This window comes from Sceloporus occidentalis, unplaced genomic scaffold (genome assembly GCF_023333645.1).
Source record: "Sceloporus occidentalis isolate IW3139 unplaced genomic scaffold, rSceOcc1.0.p SCAF_31, whole genome shotgun sequence".
Taxonomy (NCBI): Eukaryota; Metazoa; Chordata; class Lepidosauria; order Squamata; family Phrynosomatidae; genus Sceloporus; species Sceloporus occidentalis.
In genome coordinates, this window is record NW_028317011.1 from 3753289 (window position 1) to 3772032 (window position 18744).

The following is an 18744-nucleotide window of genomic DNA, read 5'->3' on the forward strand; positions in this document are numbered from 1 at the left end:
CTGTCATGTTGGAATAGAAAAGGGCCTTCATCAAACTGTCACAAAGCTGGAAGCAAAGCATTTTTCAAAATCTCTTTGTATGCTGAAGCATTAGGGTTTTCCTTCACTGGAACTAAGAGGCCCAAACCCTGATTGCAATAATTAAGAGGTGTGTCCCAATAGTGCTGCACAGAGCAAGGTCCATAAAGAAAGACAGAGAGATGAGTTTGGTGTGGAAGAACTTGACTGGCCAGCACAAAGCCCTGACTTAAACCCCATCAAACACCTTTGGGATGAACTGAAACGGAGATTGCGAGCATCAGCGCCTGACCTCACAAATACTCTACTGGTTGGATGGGTGAAAGCGTTTATAGTTGCAAAGGAGAGGGGGTAATTACATATTTATGTCTATGTACTTAGAATGTGATGTCATAAAAGTCCCAGTTGGTGTAATGTTCAGGTGTGCCAATAATTTCATCCGTATAGTGTATATAAGCAAAATGCCTACATGTTAATCTTGAACATTACGTGTATGCCAAATGGAAAGGTAGATTAGTATCTTTTTCTCAATTTATTGTGAAGACTGGCTAAAAAGCAAGAAGCTGAACAGAATTCAGCTTTGCTTTAAAATGTGTAGTTTTTTTTATTTTATTGTCCAGAATTTGCTACCTAAAAAAAGCATTTATATGTATGGCACAGGGAGAGCAAGGCCTTTAGGACAGTTTCCAAAAGACCCCAGTATTCTGTTAAGTTTTTACAGTGGGTTCAAGATTGGCCAGACATTTTAAATGTATAAAAGAGCTTATAATATATATTATACTGTGTGTGTGTGTGTATATATATATATATATTTGTGTTCTGGTACATATTCTTCTAATTTCACACTATTTCTTCAATAAAGCATGACTTTAACAAATTCTGTTATTATTTGCATTGTATCATCTGCCCCTGGATGGCTAAATAGATGATGTAGTGTGAGGTCAGCATATTGTCCTGCCAATCACCATGTTCCTCCTTGTCTTGCTTTATTGGGGGGAGGGGAGACAGGGAAACTTTGTTCATTTTTTTTGTCTCCTTCTTCCAGCAGCCACATTCCATTAGCTCATTGCTCCTTTAAGCTGAATTACAAAGCCACTGGGTTTGGTTATAAAATCATCTCCTTTGGATACATGAAGGCAACTTTTGTAGCAGAGAGAGGAATATTATGACACTGATTTTCTGTTTGTAAATAAGAGATCCGTCCTCTTCCTTAAAGTAAAATATTTTTGTTTGTGGATGGATTCAGCATGAATGGCACATTTCGAGTTGAAGAACAAGGCAAGCCTCCAGTGTGCAGGAAGACCATCAGTTGGTGGATTTCTGGTAGGAGTGAGCAGTGATCGCAGTGCTTGAAAAGTAATTGCACTAATATGAGCTGGGGTGGAAGGTAAGGAGACTTCTTTGTGTTGGAGAAGTGCAAGAAAGAAGTGTGAATTAAAGTGAAATGCAAAGCAGGGAGACAGTGAGAGGAGGGGGTGGAGGAGTCTGCAGAGACTGGATCAGATTACATTCTTCCACTGCTCTCTCCGCACAAATCTCTCTCCTGCAAGTTTTTGTTTGGGACAGAAATTAGCTGTTTTAACATAAAAACAAGTGGCGTGATTTTGTGCGGGTGGGGGATCGGTGAGGGTCTTTGTTGGGTAACGTTTTCTTTTTCTTGGCTTTGGAAATAGTTTTTTTTTTTTTGGGGTGGTTTGAGCTGCACAAGGAAAGTTCAGAAAGTAAAATGGAGGAGGAGAGTATGCAGGAGAGTGGAGAGCTGAGAGAGTCCCCATCCTCCTGAAAGAAAGCCACATTTCTGCTGTTCTCAATGTCCTGAAGATTCTTCTTCTAAAGATGTCGCCCTTGGTGCTTCGGAGCAGCTGGACTGTGTGGTTTTGGATTTTGCTTTCCACCTCTGAATTAGGAGCTGCTCAGTTTAATGAGACCATATACTTGGATCGGTGCAAGAAGACCACCACTTGTGAGGCCCTCAAATATAACGTTTGTCTGGGATCTACTCTACCATATGGATTGACCTCCACTGTCCTGGCTGAAGACTCAACCACTCAGGAAGAAGTCCATGATAAGTTATTACTTTGGTCTGGTGAGTATCCTATAGTGTGTAGCTGTACATATTCCATGAATTCAAACCAAGAAGATTAATGTGATTAATGGTATGCTAAATCATCCTATATGTCTTTATGCGTTCCCTTCGTTACCACGTCATTCCTTTGTAATAGAGATGCTCCTTGCCTGCTAAGAATCTGCATTCTTGTGTAAATAAAATTATTGTACAGCGTTGCGGAAAATGATGGCGCTATATAAAACAATAAATAATAGTAATGATTGCGGCTAGTATTTTTAGTGGACTGTGGAGTTAACGCTTTACCTGGTGCTGTCTGCGCACATTAATGTTACTGTGCTGTTTTAGAACACTACTGCTAGTGTTTTGGGCCTTCTGTACCGAAGAGTTGGCACTGCATCATGTTGTCTCGCTGGCAGATCTACCCATTTCTGGTGTTTAATGTAGATTCTAACAAGTTCACTAGTAGATATAACTATCTAACAGTCTACTTCAGAAGTACTGAACTACGATCCTAAGAAACCAAACTGGGGTTATCTACAACAATAAAAAAAACCAAACAAAAAAAACACCATCCTTGTTCAATGCTTGACAATTGGTCTTATCACAACAACAACCAATGGAACAGCCTATTGATCAGACCATTGCATTGGATGCTATAGCAAGAAGACCACTTTCCAAACTTTGCATCAAAATAACTTTTTATACATAACCCATACTGGGTTTTAAGAATGATGTCTCATGTAACCAGCGTGTGGACAGCATTAATTTCAAAAGGACTCTGCACACGTTTGTCATAGGTGTCTACAGTTAAAGGTGAAATATGGTCGCTTGGAGAGTTAAGTGACGCACAACCTTATGGTTAATTATGTGTTGGTGTTCTCCTAAGACACTGGGAGAATTACGGTCTTTGAGGATTGGGGTTTGACACCCCTTGCTTTTAGTCACTGTACAACTTTAATAAACCACTGACTACAAAGATGCAATGCTTTTGAGAAACCAATAAACTATAAAATAATTATGGAGTTTTTTTTATGTTGAACTATGGCTTCTGTCCCAGCTGCTTTTCCAGCAGATCAGCGGAATGATGGAGTTCTGGTATCTGTCTCCTCTCCAGGAGAAAATGTTTTCCCAATAACGGATATAGAGAATTTGGTTTGGATCCCCTCTATCATTTTAGGATGAAACAGTGCCACCAAATGCAGCCAACTGGATTTATGTAATCAGTGCCAGTTAGGAGGAACTGCCTTTTTTTTATAATATGTGGGTTTGGTTCAATAATTCTCCCATTATTTATTATTTATATAGTGCCATAAAATTATGCAGTGCTGTACATAGGGTAAAAAGGACATAGTAGTGTAACGTAACAATTCTGACTTACAGAACCAAAAGGTGAAGAGGGCCCTGTTCAAAAGAGCTTACAATTAAAGAATGTTGTTTCTGCCTATTTATTTTTGTCAGGCACCACCAACCGGTTGTCCGTGCATGCGCAGATACGTCCATGCCCTTCCCATGCATTGTCTACTTGCAGTTGGGTTCACCTTGGTTTGAACCTTTCTAGGGTCCCTCAGTTTTTAAGACACACTAGCTTGCCATTTAAGTTAAAATGAGAGAGCTCTGCAGAGTGTTTTCCCTAAAAACTTTGCATAGGGAAGCTGTGAATACTATATATATATATATATATATATATATATATATATATATATATATATATATATATATATATATATATATTCAAATAAATGCAAGCTGATATAAGCTAAAATGTTTGGATGTTTGCGGCCCCTGAGTGCCAGAGTTACAGTAACAGCCATGTCAAAAATATTTTTTATAGCAGATTATATATATTTTCCAGATATTTTCTTTACCATTGTAAGTGTGGCCAAAGGCAAAGCATAATACAAAGTATGTTGTTTTATTACATACCAATTATTTCCAGGGTACTGCTGTGTATCGTGTTTCATTGAGTAATAAAGGAATGCCAAAGCACGGGATGCTCAATGTAGGCTGTCCAGTCCGACAGCCCAGGGGCCATTGCTCCATTTGCCACCCTTCCCCAATAGCCACTGGGATGTATCTACAGCGTAGTCGGGATTTTAGCGGGCTCAGCCGTACTGGACCTCATGCAGTCTATGTTCATGGTCGTTTAATGGGTTATTGGGATTCAGGCACATCTGTAACATTGTTATGCATAAATGCGATCAGATTTTTTGGAAATCCTGATTGTCCTGTTAAACGGCCATTTTCTTCTCATCCAGCTATGATCTGGGGGTTTTAATAAGAATTTTATGATCTCAAGAAAAGTGGAGTCTAAGAAGTTAAGTATTGTGACAATGTTTAATGTGCTTCATTTTAAAGATAAAGACTCAATATATGTATAGATTTTATGAAATAAAAGAGGTTGTGCATTAAAAAGCACCAAAATATACATGCTTTGTGTGCATCATGACATTATCAGTGCTTTTTGTCTTGTGAAATCTGGTTTAGTTTATCAGCTGCGTTAATTACTAAATTCCAAACACTTCAAATGGACTATAGTTTGTTCCAAAGTCATGAAATATCACATAGTCTGTAATGGATTAATGTCCGAGTTGAGCAGGGTTTAATTTTCACTTGGTAATTATTGGTTAAAGATCTGTTAATAAGCATATCCAACGGTCACTAAAATTAAACTGATGGCTCTTATACTTCTTTTTTCTATAGCTAGAATCCTGGTTAAATTAACTTTGAGAGAAGGATTTATATATTTAGCTTTTAAATAATCAAAGAACTGTGCTTCTGCCAGTAACCCTTCCCTGTTTGTCCAGTGGCACATATATGTTGGCTCCGGGTTTATTACTCAACCTAACTGCAACAGAGATGTGTTTCCACACTCCCAGTGCTTGTGTATACTGGTGTGGGCATCCAGAGCTCTGAAATGAAGAGGTTCACAAAACAAAACTGACGTCAGAATGCAGGCAGGCAGGCAGTAAGCAAGCAGTGTTCCACGTCTCTTTGATAGTGTGGGGGTGGCTGCAGTGATTTCATGAAGAAAACAAAGTCTGCTGCTCTAATCCCGAGGAAAAAAATAGGCATGACGTAGGGGTATACATTTATTTATTTGTGAATTTGAATCTGTTGATTTTTTTTTTGGATTTTTTTTTTTTTTTTTTTTTTTTAGTATAGTCAACTGAAGTATTTGGGTAAACTTGTACTAAAGAGCGTAAAGTGCTGTGGCTACGCTATTCATTTTGTTTGGTCCTCTCCAAGCCAAAATATGTTTAGTGCGCCTCTGTCTGCCACCCTCACTTGGACCACTGCCATGAAAACTTTGTACATTTACAGATAAGCACAGGATAAACATAAGAGTTGTATATTTAAAGGTAAACAAAATGCTGCAGCAGCCAATAGGAATAGTTGATGTAAAATGTATCAGAACTCTGGATACTTTATACACAATAGGCAAAATAAAAACAATAGCATATGTCTTCTAATTAATCTATTGGTAAGACTTTTATGTATCTTCCAGTTGAGCTCTATCCATGAAAGTGCTTAAATCAGGGGTGTCTGACATGCAGCCCGTTGGACCAAATGCAGCTTGCTGGGTATTGAGCTGCAGCCCACAAGAGATCTGCAGAGGTAACCGCACCGACAACTAGTAGTGGATCTAAGGGGGGGGGGGTAATTGGAGTAGGGATAAAGAGTTAAGCCCTCACACCCGGACTTACCTTTTTATCTCCCTAATTTCCAAGAGGATGTATGTTAGTGCATGTCTCAGGGTGTGTTAGTATGAGTGTGGGATATGTCAGTGTGTGAACATGTATTTTAGTGCAAACATGTTTCTTGTGTCTGGGTATGTTAGTGTGTGGATATGGGTATTTTATTGTATGAATGTGTGTCTTTGGGTATGTTGGTGTGTGTGTGTCTTGTATTAGTTTGATTTACCTGGGTAAGTTTGTGTGGGTGTCTTGCTGTATGCATGTGTGTTAGAATGGGCGTCTAGTTGTTTTGGTTGTGCGAGTGTCTGGATCTGTGTGCTAGTGTGAGTGCCCCTCCTGAAGGTCAGGCTCTGAATTCATCCTTGAACCTCTTCTGTTAGTTGGAGAGAATGCGGTTCTGTGATACTCATACTGCATATTATTGTGAATTTTACTACTGTGGGTCTCTGGGATACACACATACACTGCACATTACTTTGAGTTGATCTAAAAAATGTTTGTTGATTGCTTTTGCATTATTGTCAAATTAACCCTGTATTAACATGCATTACACAGCCAAAAGGCTATATTTTCACTCAATGAGAAACATGCATGCTCCACGCACACATATGTTTATGATGAAGTGGCCCAGTGCAGAAAAACAAATTGGACACCCCTGACTTAAAACAAGGGAAATCTCATAGTATAGTAAATTAGCACTGTGAAAAAAATTGGATAAAGGTCGGCAATTTTGCAAAGTTATAAATGTTGTGCTGTTGTCGTATTAACCAATGCAATGCTGATTGCTGCACTCCTTAACCAGAATTGCCTTTTATATATAACAAATACCACGGGGATGATGTATAAAGATGCCTCAAGCACATAAGCGAACAACAAAAAAGAAGAAAGTTAAGTGCCCAGCATCCAGTAAATCTGAGAACAAAAACCCACACAATCATGCAATAAGAAGTGGTATTTTCAAAGTATAAGAAGCGATTGGGATGGCAAAAGGACAATATTTTCTGTCACATAAGTAATGATGAAACTGCATTCAATTTTACCTTTTCTATCTTTGTCTCTGGCACAGTAATTGGTTTGCATGTTTTGTGTACCTCAGCAATGTACAGCATCAGGGAGTTGCAGTAGTCTAAATGTTGTTATTATTATTGAATAACTTCACTAAGTGCCCGTTGCTTTTTGTATATTAAACTTGTGGATAACCCTTTTTATATAGTTTATAACTTGTTTGGTGTTTTTTATTGTTCTTAATCAGTTGCCCAAACTGAATAATGTGAATAAAACTGCACCTTTCGGTGTATGAAGATCAAAAACTGGAAGGATAGGTAGAAGGGTTGAACTTCATGGGCTTAGGTCCTTTTTTCAACCTAAATTACTATGTTACTATGAGATGGTTTCTACAAGTTCTTATATTTTTTACATTCTAAGCACCCTACAACAAGATTTGCCAAGTGACACTTAGTTTTGTCTCGGTTGTTATTTTAGTAGCTAGAATTCTGCCTACAGTGTGATTAATTCTGCATACATTGGTCAAGGACATAAGACTACACTATAATATCACTACAATTTTATGTTTTATTTATTTTTTTGTTTTGCAACTTATATATGGTGGCAAATACCAAGAACCATGAGAAGCCAGATACATGTCTAAACCTTTGTTCCTTAGATCTAGCTATGTAATAACTCAAACTTTAAAGCCATCTCGCTTTTGCTACATTTTTTTTAATTAGTTGTCATTAATGAACCATTGTATTGGTGTTTTACCAAAAGAGCAGCCTTCTTAACTTTTGGTCCTCGGTGTTAGCATGATTATTGCGCCCAATTAATTATCGATCCCTTTTGTTAGGCTCTGTGCCTGAGTGTTTACAGAACAAGCGATAAGTGGATATAACAAAAATAAACCAGGCTTTGTTTAAACAAAGTGAGATCTCCCTCCTAGGATTGTATTTATTATAAGGAAGTACTATACTTAAAAAAAATAAAAATAAATATATATATATATATATATATATACTGTCTGTGTTCTAATTAATTCATGCGTGGCAATTTTGATTTGGTAAGGTGATTATTGGCATACCATCTTTTTCTGCCAATAAATCTACTAGGATCCTGGTGAATGAGATGAACTCAAAACCAGTCCTATTGGCTTTTCCTTTCTGCGTCTTCCTTGGTGTTCGGTATAGCAAATTGCTATATTAAATAAGGTGTGTCTGGTATATATTCCATGTTTATTGGTGTCTGAAAATAAATATGTACATTAGAAAGTCGCAATGGCATTTCTGTATCCTATTGGCCTATAATGATTTTGAATCATCCTTGCCTTCATCAGCTGGGAGTTAGGACTACTACAATAGCCATAGTAGTAGCACATTGAGCATCACTGGAGTTACTCTACACAGCAGCTTCAAAGTCATAGTAATAAATAGACTGAAAACTATATTTCCATTCTATGTACTCCAGCCCATCAGGCATACCTTATTATCCATGTGTGTACCTTTGTGTAAAATGAGGCCTACCAAACAGGTGTGAGCATGCGGCAATTTTTTTAAAAGACAAGTTTCATTGTATTTTATTTTAGGCTATTAATCATTTTTTTTATTGCAAATTAAATTGGGAATATATTTTTGTACAATTTCTCATCCTTGTTCTTTGACTGTAAACCGTGGAATATGACTGTCAGCATAGTGCCTTCTGTGTAATATAAAACGAAGCCTTTTGTTTGTCTTTGTGCAGGATTACGGAATGCTCCCCGCTGCTGGGAGGCTATCCAGCCCCTGTTGTGTGCTGTGTACATGCCTAAGTGCGAGGGGGGTAAAGTGGAGCTGCCCAGCCAGGGCCTCTGCCAGGCTACCCGGGGACCTTGTGCCATTGTTGCGCGGGAGAGAGGTTGGCCTGATTTCCTGAAGTGTACCACAGATCGCTTTCCTGAGGGCTGCCCGGTAAGAGATCACACATTGTGTGCCTTTGACCCAGGGAGTACTGGTTCCATAAAATGTTATATACCTATAAGTGGCAAAGTCACATTTAAATAATACTTTTGTTTGTTTCGTCTTCTGTAAAATGCATTCGTAGAAATTGGGAAAACTAAGGCAGTTGTCCCCAAATTGTGGCTTCAGGACCAGTAGAGGAAGGGGGCAAGTTTTTGGTTCCAAAGATCCAGAAGCAGGCCTCTTATTATTTCTAAATGCCCTGTCCAGCTTCTCTATGTATCGCCAAGCTTGATTAAACTGATGTCCTCAATCTCAAAATAAAGTGGGGGGACTGCTAGAGTAAACTATTATTTTAGTGACATCTCACATACACCCTGATTCAGATATACTATTATATATTATTAAGCCTTGGAAACCATGTTGATTTCATATTTAATAATATACATACATTATTACATCTATCTAAGTATTATCGTTACAGACATGAGTAGATATAGAATGTTACCCCTTTAATACCAGACATGAGTAGATTCAGATAATTAACTCCTCTATAACCAGACAAACACACAAACCTGGCGGTAGCTGCAGCTTGCTCTGAGTGGGTGTGAAGGAGGGACTCAGCCTATCAGGAAAGGCTTCTAAACTCTCAGGCAATCAGGAGAGTTGAGAAGTCTCTCCTTATTGGCTGAGACCTCCTTCACTCAGACTTCTCACAAGGCATTGTCCCGGATTGAGGCAGCCCGGGTCCCATTGCTGGCCTGTCCCGGGCAATCCGGTACATGTGCTCACCCTAGTTGGGACTGTGTCTTATATTGTTACAGTGAGATAATAATAAGCGCTTGCTATTGAGGTAATATCTGCCTCTGTATCTAGAAACCAGATGTAGTAGGATAAGCCAAGAATTATGGAAGCAGCTTAACTGTGATATTCTCATCTAACCTGAATATCAAAGGCTCTGTGACGATTAAACCATAAATTCACGAAACATGGGCTTTGTATTATTATTATTTTTATTATTCTCAATGCCTGCTTGCAAACAGGCCTTTCCTGACCATGTGCCATATGTCTGAAATATGTATGCCAGGAATGAGATCACATGCTCTGTATGCACCACAGATACTGGGGTAAATAAGGGTGGATACCTCCCTGGAGCCGAGTGTATATGCTGATTTGATATGGTTGTCTGAGAGTTCACACTGCTTTAAGGCTTTAATTATGTTAAAATACCAAACATCTCATTATTTCCAGTACTTAATTTGGCCACCCATGGTCTAGCATGTCACGCCCTGCAAGTAGACGCTAGTAATGAAATGTATTGACAGGACCCTTTGGCCGCCTATTAATTGGGAAAATTAGAACCAATAATATGGGAATTTTTATTGTTATTAAAAACATGTTTAAACAAGGCCGTTTTGTAAAGCAATGGAAGTATTTGAAAAGTGCACTGCTTGCCCCTTAGTCACATGAAGTGTATAGGATATACTAAGATGAATCATATAAACTACCAGGACATGTTAAGTACAGGTTATGATTTAAGGCTGGGTTTTGTTAATTGATTGTAACATTGATTGCAGAATGAGGTGCAGAACATCAAATTTAACAGCTCGGGGCAGTGTGAGCCTCCCTTGGTGCGAACAGACAATCCAAAGAGTTGGTACGAGGATGTAGAGGGCTGTGGCATCCAATGTGAGAATCCATTATTCACGCAGAAGGAACACCGTGAAATGCATGTCTACATTGCTATATTCAGCTCGGTCACTATTTTCTGTACCTTCTTTACCCTGGTAAGTATGGTCCCTAAATATTTAGAATAAACAAGGACTGATCACTGAACGTTTAGCTTACCAGATCAAAAGCATAATACTATGAAAATGATATGCTGTGTGTTTATGTACTGTAAGACTATTGTACACTTTGCACTAGCCCTAGTTGGACATCAAACATAGAAACATTTTAATTTAATGGCAGATAAGAAGCATTCAGCCCATCTAGTCTGCGAATTTTTCCGGATGCAAGACTGAGATCAGTCCTTGGTCTTGTCTTACATTCGGGATCTCCATTTGCCTATCCCATGCATGTTTAAATTCCCTATTATATAGTGGGAGGTTGAAATTTTAATTACATTTTTGTGTGCTACTAACTCTTTTCATTCTGTCTGCGTGGCGTGTGCCCTGCTTTTTTCAAACTGATTTCTTGTAATATGTAAGAAGATTATATTTCTAGATGCTTGGCAAATTATTGGCAAAGATTAGGGTTCCATCATATTCTAATGTTGACCATAATATAAAAAAAGGCATGTTGTGTCTGAGTAAGAAAATGTGTGTTTTAATAGCTCTGCCATTTTTTCTTTTTCTCCTTTTTTATTAGGCCACTTTCCTCTCAGACTGGAAAAACTCTAACCGCTACCCTGCAGTTATACTCTTCTATGTGAATGCCTGCTTTTTTATGGGTAGCATTGGGTGGCTTGCACAGTTCATGGATGGTGCCCGCAAAGAGATTGTGTGTCGTGGGGATGGCACAATGAGACTGGGGGAGCCCACGTAAGTCCCATTAAGATTTTGTAATTTGAATCTACTATGAAATGATCAATAAATTAGCAGATATGGATAAGGGCCTTCCCATTCCAAAGATCCAGTAAGGACATGAAGACATACCTGGAACTTTCCAGTCCAGTCTCCTCTTTTTCTAGGCAGGGAAGCAGCATTTTGGCATACCCACTACCTCTCTCACTCACCTTTCAGTTAAAGCTGTGTGTGGATAGCCCTGCTCCCCCACTAACACATTCCCAAAGAAGAGGTGCTCTGGACAGCCTACCCTGGAAGTTCCCAGGTATGGGCATTTTCAATTTTGCTTTTTGTTTGGAGGTGTTAATTTACATCCCCTCTCAGAAACCAAAAACAATACTTCTACCCAGTTAACTCCTTAAGTAGTTATCTTTGTTACATCCATGTAAATCCATATTGACAATGCCTCACTTTTTGTTCCTCTGTTTAGGTCCAATGAGACCCTGTCCTGTGTCATTATCTTTGTCATTGTGTACTACTCCATGATGTCTGGCGTTATCTGGTTTGTCATGCTGACCTATGCTTGGCACACCTCCTTCAAGGCCCTGGGCACCACTCATCAGCCTCTGTCTGGAAAGACATCCTACTTTCATCTGGTCACATGGTCAATTCCTTTTGTACTCACAGTCGCCATACTTGCTGTAGCCCAGGTAACATTACCAACACCTGTGAACTGCAACCGGTCTGCTTAAGTGATACTGTTACTATTATTTTTATTCTGGTGGTTCACTCTTCTGTCTTTTCCTACTTCCTCCAGCTTTTCAGCCTTAGCTTTATTGAATGGTTAAGACCATATCTGGATTTCTCATGCAGTCCAGTAGAAGTTCTCTCATGACCTAAGCCCAGGGCTGGGTAAATGTATGTAAAATGTAAGGTTAGACTCCACAGCTACCTGGCTCATGGTATTTATACATATCTGTCTGCAATATGTGGTCCTGTCTGCCAGTAATAACAAGTGCACACTGCAACTAATGTAATGGTTTCTGCATGGGACAAATTGTGGCATGCTTCATAACATGATTTACAATCCTTGAGTTTTCTTCCAACAGGTGGATGGAGATTCTGTGAGTGGCATCTGCTTTGTAGGGTACAAGAACTATCGTTACCGAGCAGGCTTTGTCTTAGCGCCTATCGGCTTGGTATTGATCATAGGTGGTTACTTCTTAATCAGAGGTGAGCTGATTACAAAGAGAAAAGTTATGTTTAAAAGCAAACTAATTAACAATGTTATGCTCCTTCCTAGCTACAATGTAAAAATACCCACCAAAATAATGATATGTTTAAACATTGGAATATATTCATTTTTTTAGTTCCTTCCTTGCCACCGTCCAAATATAGGTAGTTTTAATTAAAAAGAAAAAAAACTAATGAACTCTTACACAGAAAGAGAATGGATGTTGCTATTAAACCCGTAAACAGGTGTAAGGTCAAATGTTACTGTATGTATGATAAAATCAGTATAAATTCCATAAAATTTTTTAATGTTTTCAAATATGTCAACATTCTGTTTGCTCAGAAACCTAAAACGTAGTATTCTAAGTCTTAAGTAAGGTAGGTTATTTAAAATGTAACTGAAGGATATGTTTTAGGAAAAAGCTGAGATGTATCGTCTCTTCTTCTGACTGGAAGGTGTTTGGAACAAAACATAAAATTGGTAAACTCATGTCCTATTGGAACAGTGACCCCAGCACTAGCCATGAAAGTCTTGATCTCCTTGCCGTCCACAATCGGGCCATTTCTTTCAGTGACACGCTATATCTGTTTTTGTTACAGGTGTAATGACATTATTTTCAATCAAGAGCAATCACCCAGGCCTTCTAAGTGAGAAGGCAGCCAGTAAAATCAATGAAACTATGCTGCGATTAGGTATCACGCTTCTTTGTGTTTTATTTTGGGTCTCGGTTTAACTTCTTGATGTGCAAAGAAAACTCTGTATGTTCTCCTAGTAGAATAATCAACTGAGGGGCTTATTGGAAATGTGATCCATTAAACCTGATGTAGCTTTGCAGGCACCATTATAGTAACCCAAAATGAAAATCAGCAGGGTATTGTATCTCCAGCGCAGGGCGTTTTTGAGGTTAATTCGTGTGGAGACATGTACTTACAGAGATACTTGCCACATGAATGTGTTCTGTGAATGAAGCCATGATGTTAGAAAGTTGTTAATAAACAAAGTAGTGGATCGCAGTGACCTTTTGATTTGAAGAATCCTGAAAAGGAGCCTTTTCTAGCGTATATAGCAAAATGTTAAAATACCAGTGTCGTCCTTTTAGTTATTGGTATGTAGACTAGGTTTAAATGATGGTTTATTAATCTGGGAAATTTCTTTGGTGTGAACTGTAGTTTTGTTTGAGACCTCCGCTGCTGATATGCTCTGTAAATGCTTACCCAAGAATGTATCTGATTCAGGAATATTTGGATTCTTGGCCTTTGGCTGTGTGCTGATCACTTTCACCTGTCATTTCTACGACTTCTTCAATCAAGCTGAGTGGGAGAGAAGCTTTCGTGAATATGTCCTGTAAGTATTGTGTGAAACCGAGGTAATGTGTTAACTATCATATTACAAATTGCTTGTGTATAGATCTTGCTCACATCCCTGCTTATTGCTCTTAATGTTGCCCCACATGGAATGTTGAATTTACTCTCAATACATCATTGAGTGTGTATCTTAGTTGGTTTTCTTTGTTTCACTCCCTTTCTCTACAGCTGTGAAGCCAATGTGACGATTGCAGCTCAGACCAACAAACCAATTCCAGAGTGTGAGATTAAGAACAGGCCTAGCCTCCTTGTGGAGAAAATCAACCTGTTTGCTATGTTTGGCACAGGCATTGCCATGAGCACATGGGTATGGACAAAAGCCACCATTATAATCTGGAAGAGGGCATGGTGCAGGTAAAACACAATGTTCTTAGAAAAAAAACCAAAAAATATAAACACTGAATTTTTTGTATAAATGTAAATAATATGATAAATGTGTATACCCTACCTAAAGCAGGCTCGTCCATATGTTCTGTAAAGTACAAGTCCGCTTTAAATATAGTGGTGGAATACATCATAAATTGTGCAGAAATATCAAGATTATTTTTTTTGTGATAAAGTATTTGATGACATATGGGCCTTATTTCTTAAGGGAGAAACTAGAACAGATCTTCTAAATCTGGAGCAAAATTGCTCCACTAGTTTCATAATGTACCCTACAAAGTGTCACTTGAAAGTTCTTTATATGACATCAAAGCCTTCCTTCCTTTGCAGGATTCTGGGACGCAGTGATGATGAACCAAAGAGAATAAAAAAGAGTAAGATGATCGCAAAAGCGTTTTCTAAGAGAAAGGAACTTCTCAACAACCCTGAGAAGGAGCTGTCTTTCAGCCTACATACTGTGTCTCATGAAGGTCCTGTGGGTGAGTCCATGCAACAACGTAAATGCATGTAGACAGAATATTGACTTTTCATTGAATACTGTACTAGCAAATGGACTGGGAACACTTTTAGGTAGAAGTTAATACCCTTAACTCTTCTAAACTACTTTTGTTCGAGGTATAGATAATCCACTGGACTTGTGTTGAGAATTACAGTATTTAATATTAAAATACTACAAACCAATATTTAAATTATTCTGATTTGATTCATAATTCCACTACATATATATTGTAAATTGCCCCTCAGATGGCATAATTCTAAAGTAAAACAGATAATGCTGTAGGCCAAAAAAAGTTCTCCCAGCAGTATATTCCAAACATTTTAACATGATTTATGGTGAAAAAAAAGAAATAAGTTTGGAAACATTGGGAAATTTATTTTCAGAGTTAACGTTAAAGGCTTTGCAAACAAAAAAAAGGGTTTAAACAAGCAACCAAAAGCAATGAATAATTATTATGGCGTTTTGAGATTGCTTTGGATGAGAGCGTTATTTTTATATCTTTTCAGTAGCAGCCTTAATACATCTACATACATAGATTGAGCACTGTGTCCTCTGCAACTTTTAGCCAGCGTCTTGGAATAGTAGGCTCTCCTGCGAAATATAACTATTTTTAACCACTAAGATAAATTAAGCCATATGTATTCCAGGAAATTATTCTAGATAAGGGCTCAGAGAAAATGTTTTCTTCTTCTCCTTCTTGAAACTTACATGTAACCATTAAACATCTGGACTCGTACATACATGATGCCTCTTATTAAGCACAAGTCGGACATGGGCTCGCACATGCATGCACAAACATTTATTTTTCACATTTGCCATCCTTGCTAGGACTTTAAAGCTAGATGAAATGGCAGATGGTTTATTTGCTATAACTTTTTCTCTTATGTTTTTTTATAGCTGGTCTGAACTTTGATATTAATGAGCCATCTGCTGACATGTCATCAGCATGGGCACAACATGTCACAAAGATGGTGGCCAGAAGAGGGGCAATCCTACCTCAAGATGTCTCAGTCACTCCTGTGGCAACTCCAGGTAAAGCACAAATCTCATTTAAAGGTGAACTCCTGGAATAAAAATACTTTTTTTTTGTTATATATTTTCAGTTAGCTGCATATTAGTCATTGTATTTGTTATAGTCTTGTTATCTTTGGCTGATCTACTAGACAAACAAACTGACTCCTTATCATACTCTCTGTGGTAAATAATAGACTGGCTCTGTTATAATCACTGAGCTACTGACGAATGATGGTCTTTGGAGGAAAGGATTTCATTGTACTAGCACGGCTTCTTTACTATTGCCATAATATGTAGTATTTGAGCAGGAAGTCACCTAGAACATCACACGAGACTCAACAATGGCAGCCTCCACATCTGCAGATAAAGGATGTTTATTGGAACAAAATGAAACCAAGTTTTTAGTCCTAAACTGCATTACGGTATACACGACTAACTTTATAGAGAAACTCTTACATTCCCATTTTAGCATAACAAAATGTATTTAAAACTTCCTAGTTAATACTTGTTTAAATTAATGTACATGTTTTGAGATATTTGGCTACGTGTATAGCTTTGCCTTTATGTAAATCATTTTGCCTTCTTCTCACACACAACATCCTTCCACCGAAGAGTAGATTTAACTTACCTATAATAAAAAAAAAGTATATGTAACTTAATCAGAAAAGATACTTGTGTACATCTTAAGAAGTGAAAGCTAAGAGAGCTGCTTCCATGGTCCCGATATCCCACAGGAATTTTCACAACCTTTGCTTGAATGTTTCTTTATATTATGGATTTTTAGAATGCTAATGTTATGGTGGCAAGGTCATCTGAGTACACCATATAATATACGAAGGAATCGCATCATGAAAAGTCACATGTTTTACAAATATTTAGTTTAGTAAATCTCTTAAATATTTAACTATATGTTATGTATCCACCTATCATGTTGTTCTGATTATAGACCGCATTATTCCTCCCCCAAATAAACAGTTTCAAACTGGGGTATGGTCTCTAATTAGTGAGTGCGTGTAAACAAGAACAAAGGTGTCCATCTACCTCCTAACAGAAGTTATCGCTCAATAGCAGCTTCTCCTTGTGGTTAGAAGATTTTCAGGTTCTTTCTTCACGTCTGTTTATATATATTACATCTCTCTCGTGATATCAATTTCAGCAATATGACATGGATTTTCAAAAACAAGAATGCAAACAAAGCCTAACATAACATGCATTATCTTCCAGTGCCTCCAGAGGACCGAGAGGATGTGTGGCTGGTGGAGGGAGACTTCCCCCAGAGACTGGAGAAGAAAACAAAGAAGAAAAAGAAAAGAAGAAAGAAAGATATCCGTCCCCTGGAAGAGCCGGGGCTCATTGATAATTTCCCTGCACGTGTGCCTACAGCAGTGCCGCGCCTTCCGAAGCTGCCTGTGAATAACGGCCTTGTCACAAAAGCAAGAGCACATCGCGAAATGGAAGAGACTCTCCCAGGATCATACAGAGAGTACCGGAGGTGGCCACCAATACAGGAGAGTTTATACCCGGGACAGAACATGGATAATAACTTTGGATCTAGAAGATACAGCCAAAACAATCCTATATCTCATCCTTATGCCACTGATGAAACCCCAGACCACAGCAATATTAGGTTCATTCCTCCTCCGAGACGAGATGGGATGTTTCAGTATTCAAATGGAGCAGCCCTTTCACATCAAACGGGGCATGCTTGTCATAGTGGAAGAACTCAAACTAGAAGAGCAGTGGCAGCTCCGATTCACTCCAGGTCAAATCTTATGGATGCAGAATTAATGGATACAGATTCAGACTTCTAGTGTTTTGTCAAGCGTGGTAAGCAAGTAGTGAGTTACATTTTTGGTATGATCTTAGAAAAGACTCCATAGATCTTCACAAATATTATGGAGGTTTTTTTTTTTTTTTAAATTACCGAGGACAGAAATCATTGTGAATGAACATGAAGAAAAGAAGCAGGAAGGACTTCTGACAAATCCTGGACATTGCTGCTGTGCACAGTTCCCCGGTATATTCCTTCCATGATATAGAAGATGAGTTGCTGGACACTTATTTATTTTGTACAGATCAAAGTATTTTTGGAGGAAATAGCCTTCTGGCACCGGATATAAATTGGGATGCAAAATTTGGGTGAAAGTGACTTTTCGATTATTTCTCATGGGCACAACATGGTTGTTTAAGACTTTACTGTAGAGGCTTCATGGAGAACTTTGTAAAGTGCTTTAGTGCTGCCAGTCCATGCCTTGCCTGACCTTACTGTATATCAGACTTCACTCCCCCATGCCTTTTAATGGCCATCATGTTTAGTTGCCTTTTTAACAATGTCTGCATTTTAGATGCCATCTCCAAACATCAGGCGTCTTTTGTATGATGGAGTATTTTTGCTTTTTTTGTTCCAGTCCATATGTGGAAGGGCCTGTACATTTTCAACTTCTGTTGCATGGATTGGTAGTTAACACGTGTTTTTCTATGTGCGAAAGCACATATCACATTACTTGTTATGTTTTTGTTATTTTTTTTATTGCCGACACGTAACCATTTAGGTTCCGGTGGCACAAGTAGCCGGTATTTTCAAGACCCCCGGTACACTTAAGGTTGGAGGATGAAGCAGAAATTATAAACCGAGTTAAGGTTTGGGGGATTCTTATTGGTTAATTTGTTTTGTATTTGAATATTTATACTTGTTTTGTTCTCGTTTTACTGTAAAAATATTGAGCGATAATGAAAACCTTTCTCAATTAGTTCTCTTCAGATGTTTAACGCAATGAGGGCACATAGGCACATGATCCTTGGTGCCCTTCTTCTCCTACATTCAAGCACATTGTTTTGTTTTATATGATACAGAACTAAGTAGGTGTCTGTGTATCTATCCATGTCATCCAGAAGGGATCATTTCACTTTTAATCTCTGACAGATGTGTGCTGCGTGTGAATGTTCCAACATTTTCTAACGGCAAAACCAGCCTTTTTCTTCTGACTTTTACAGGGTTAATAGTTATATTGTAAAGATCAAGATCATGTATGTTTTT

General features: G+C 38.3%; 1 protein-coding gene across 1 annotated transcript; it reads left to right on the forward strand.

The window, feature by feature from the left end:
* The first annotated feature begins 1854 nt into the window (after positions 1-1854).
* Positions 1855-17518, forward strand: LOC149298744 (protein smoothened.L-like). The gene is made up of 12 exons (XM_089487074.1): positions 1855-2104; positions 8512-8717; positions 10283-10492; positions 11076-11248; positions 11703-11922; positions 12322-12445; positions 13046-13138; positions 13682-13790; positions 13979-14164; positions 14525-14673; positions 15591-15725; positions 16932-17518. The coding sequence occupies exons 1-12, from the start codon at positions 1855-1857 to the stop codon at positions 17516-17518; spliced, it is 2442 nt and encodes an 813-aa protein (XP_089343200.1).
* The last annotated feature ends 1226 nt before the right edge of the window (positions 17519-18744 follow it).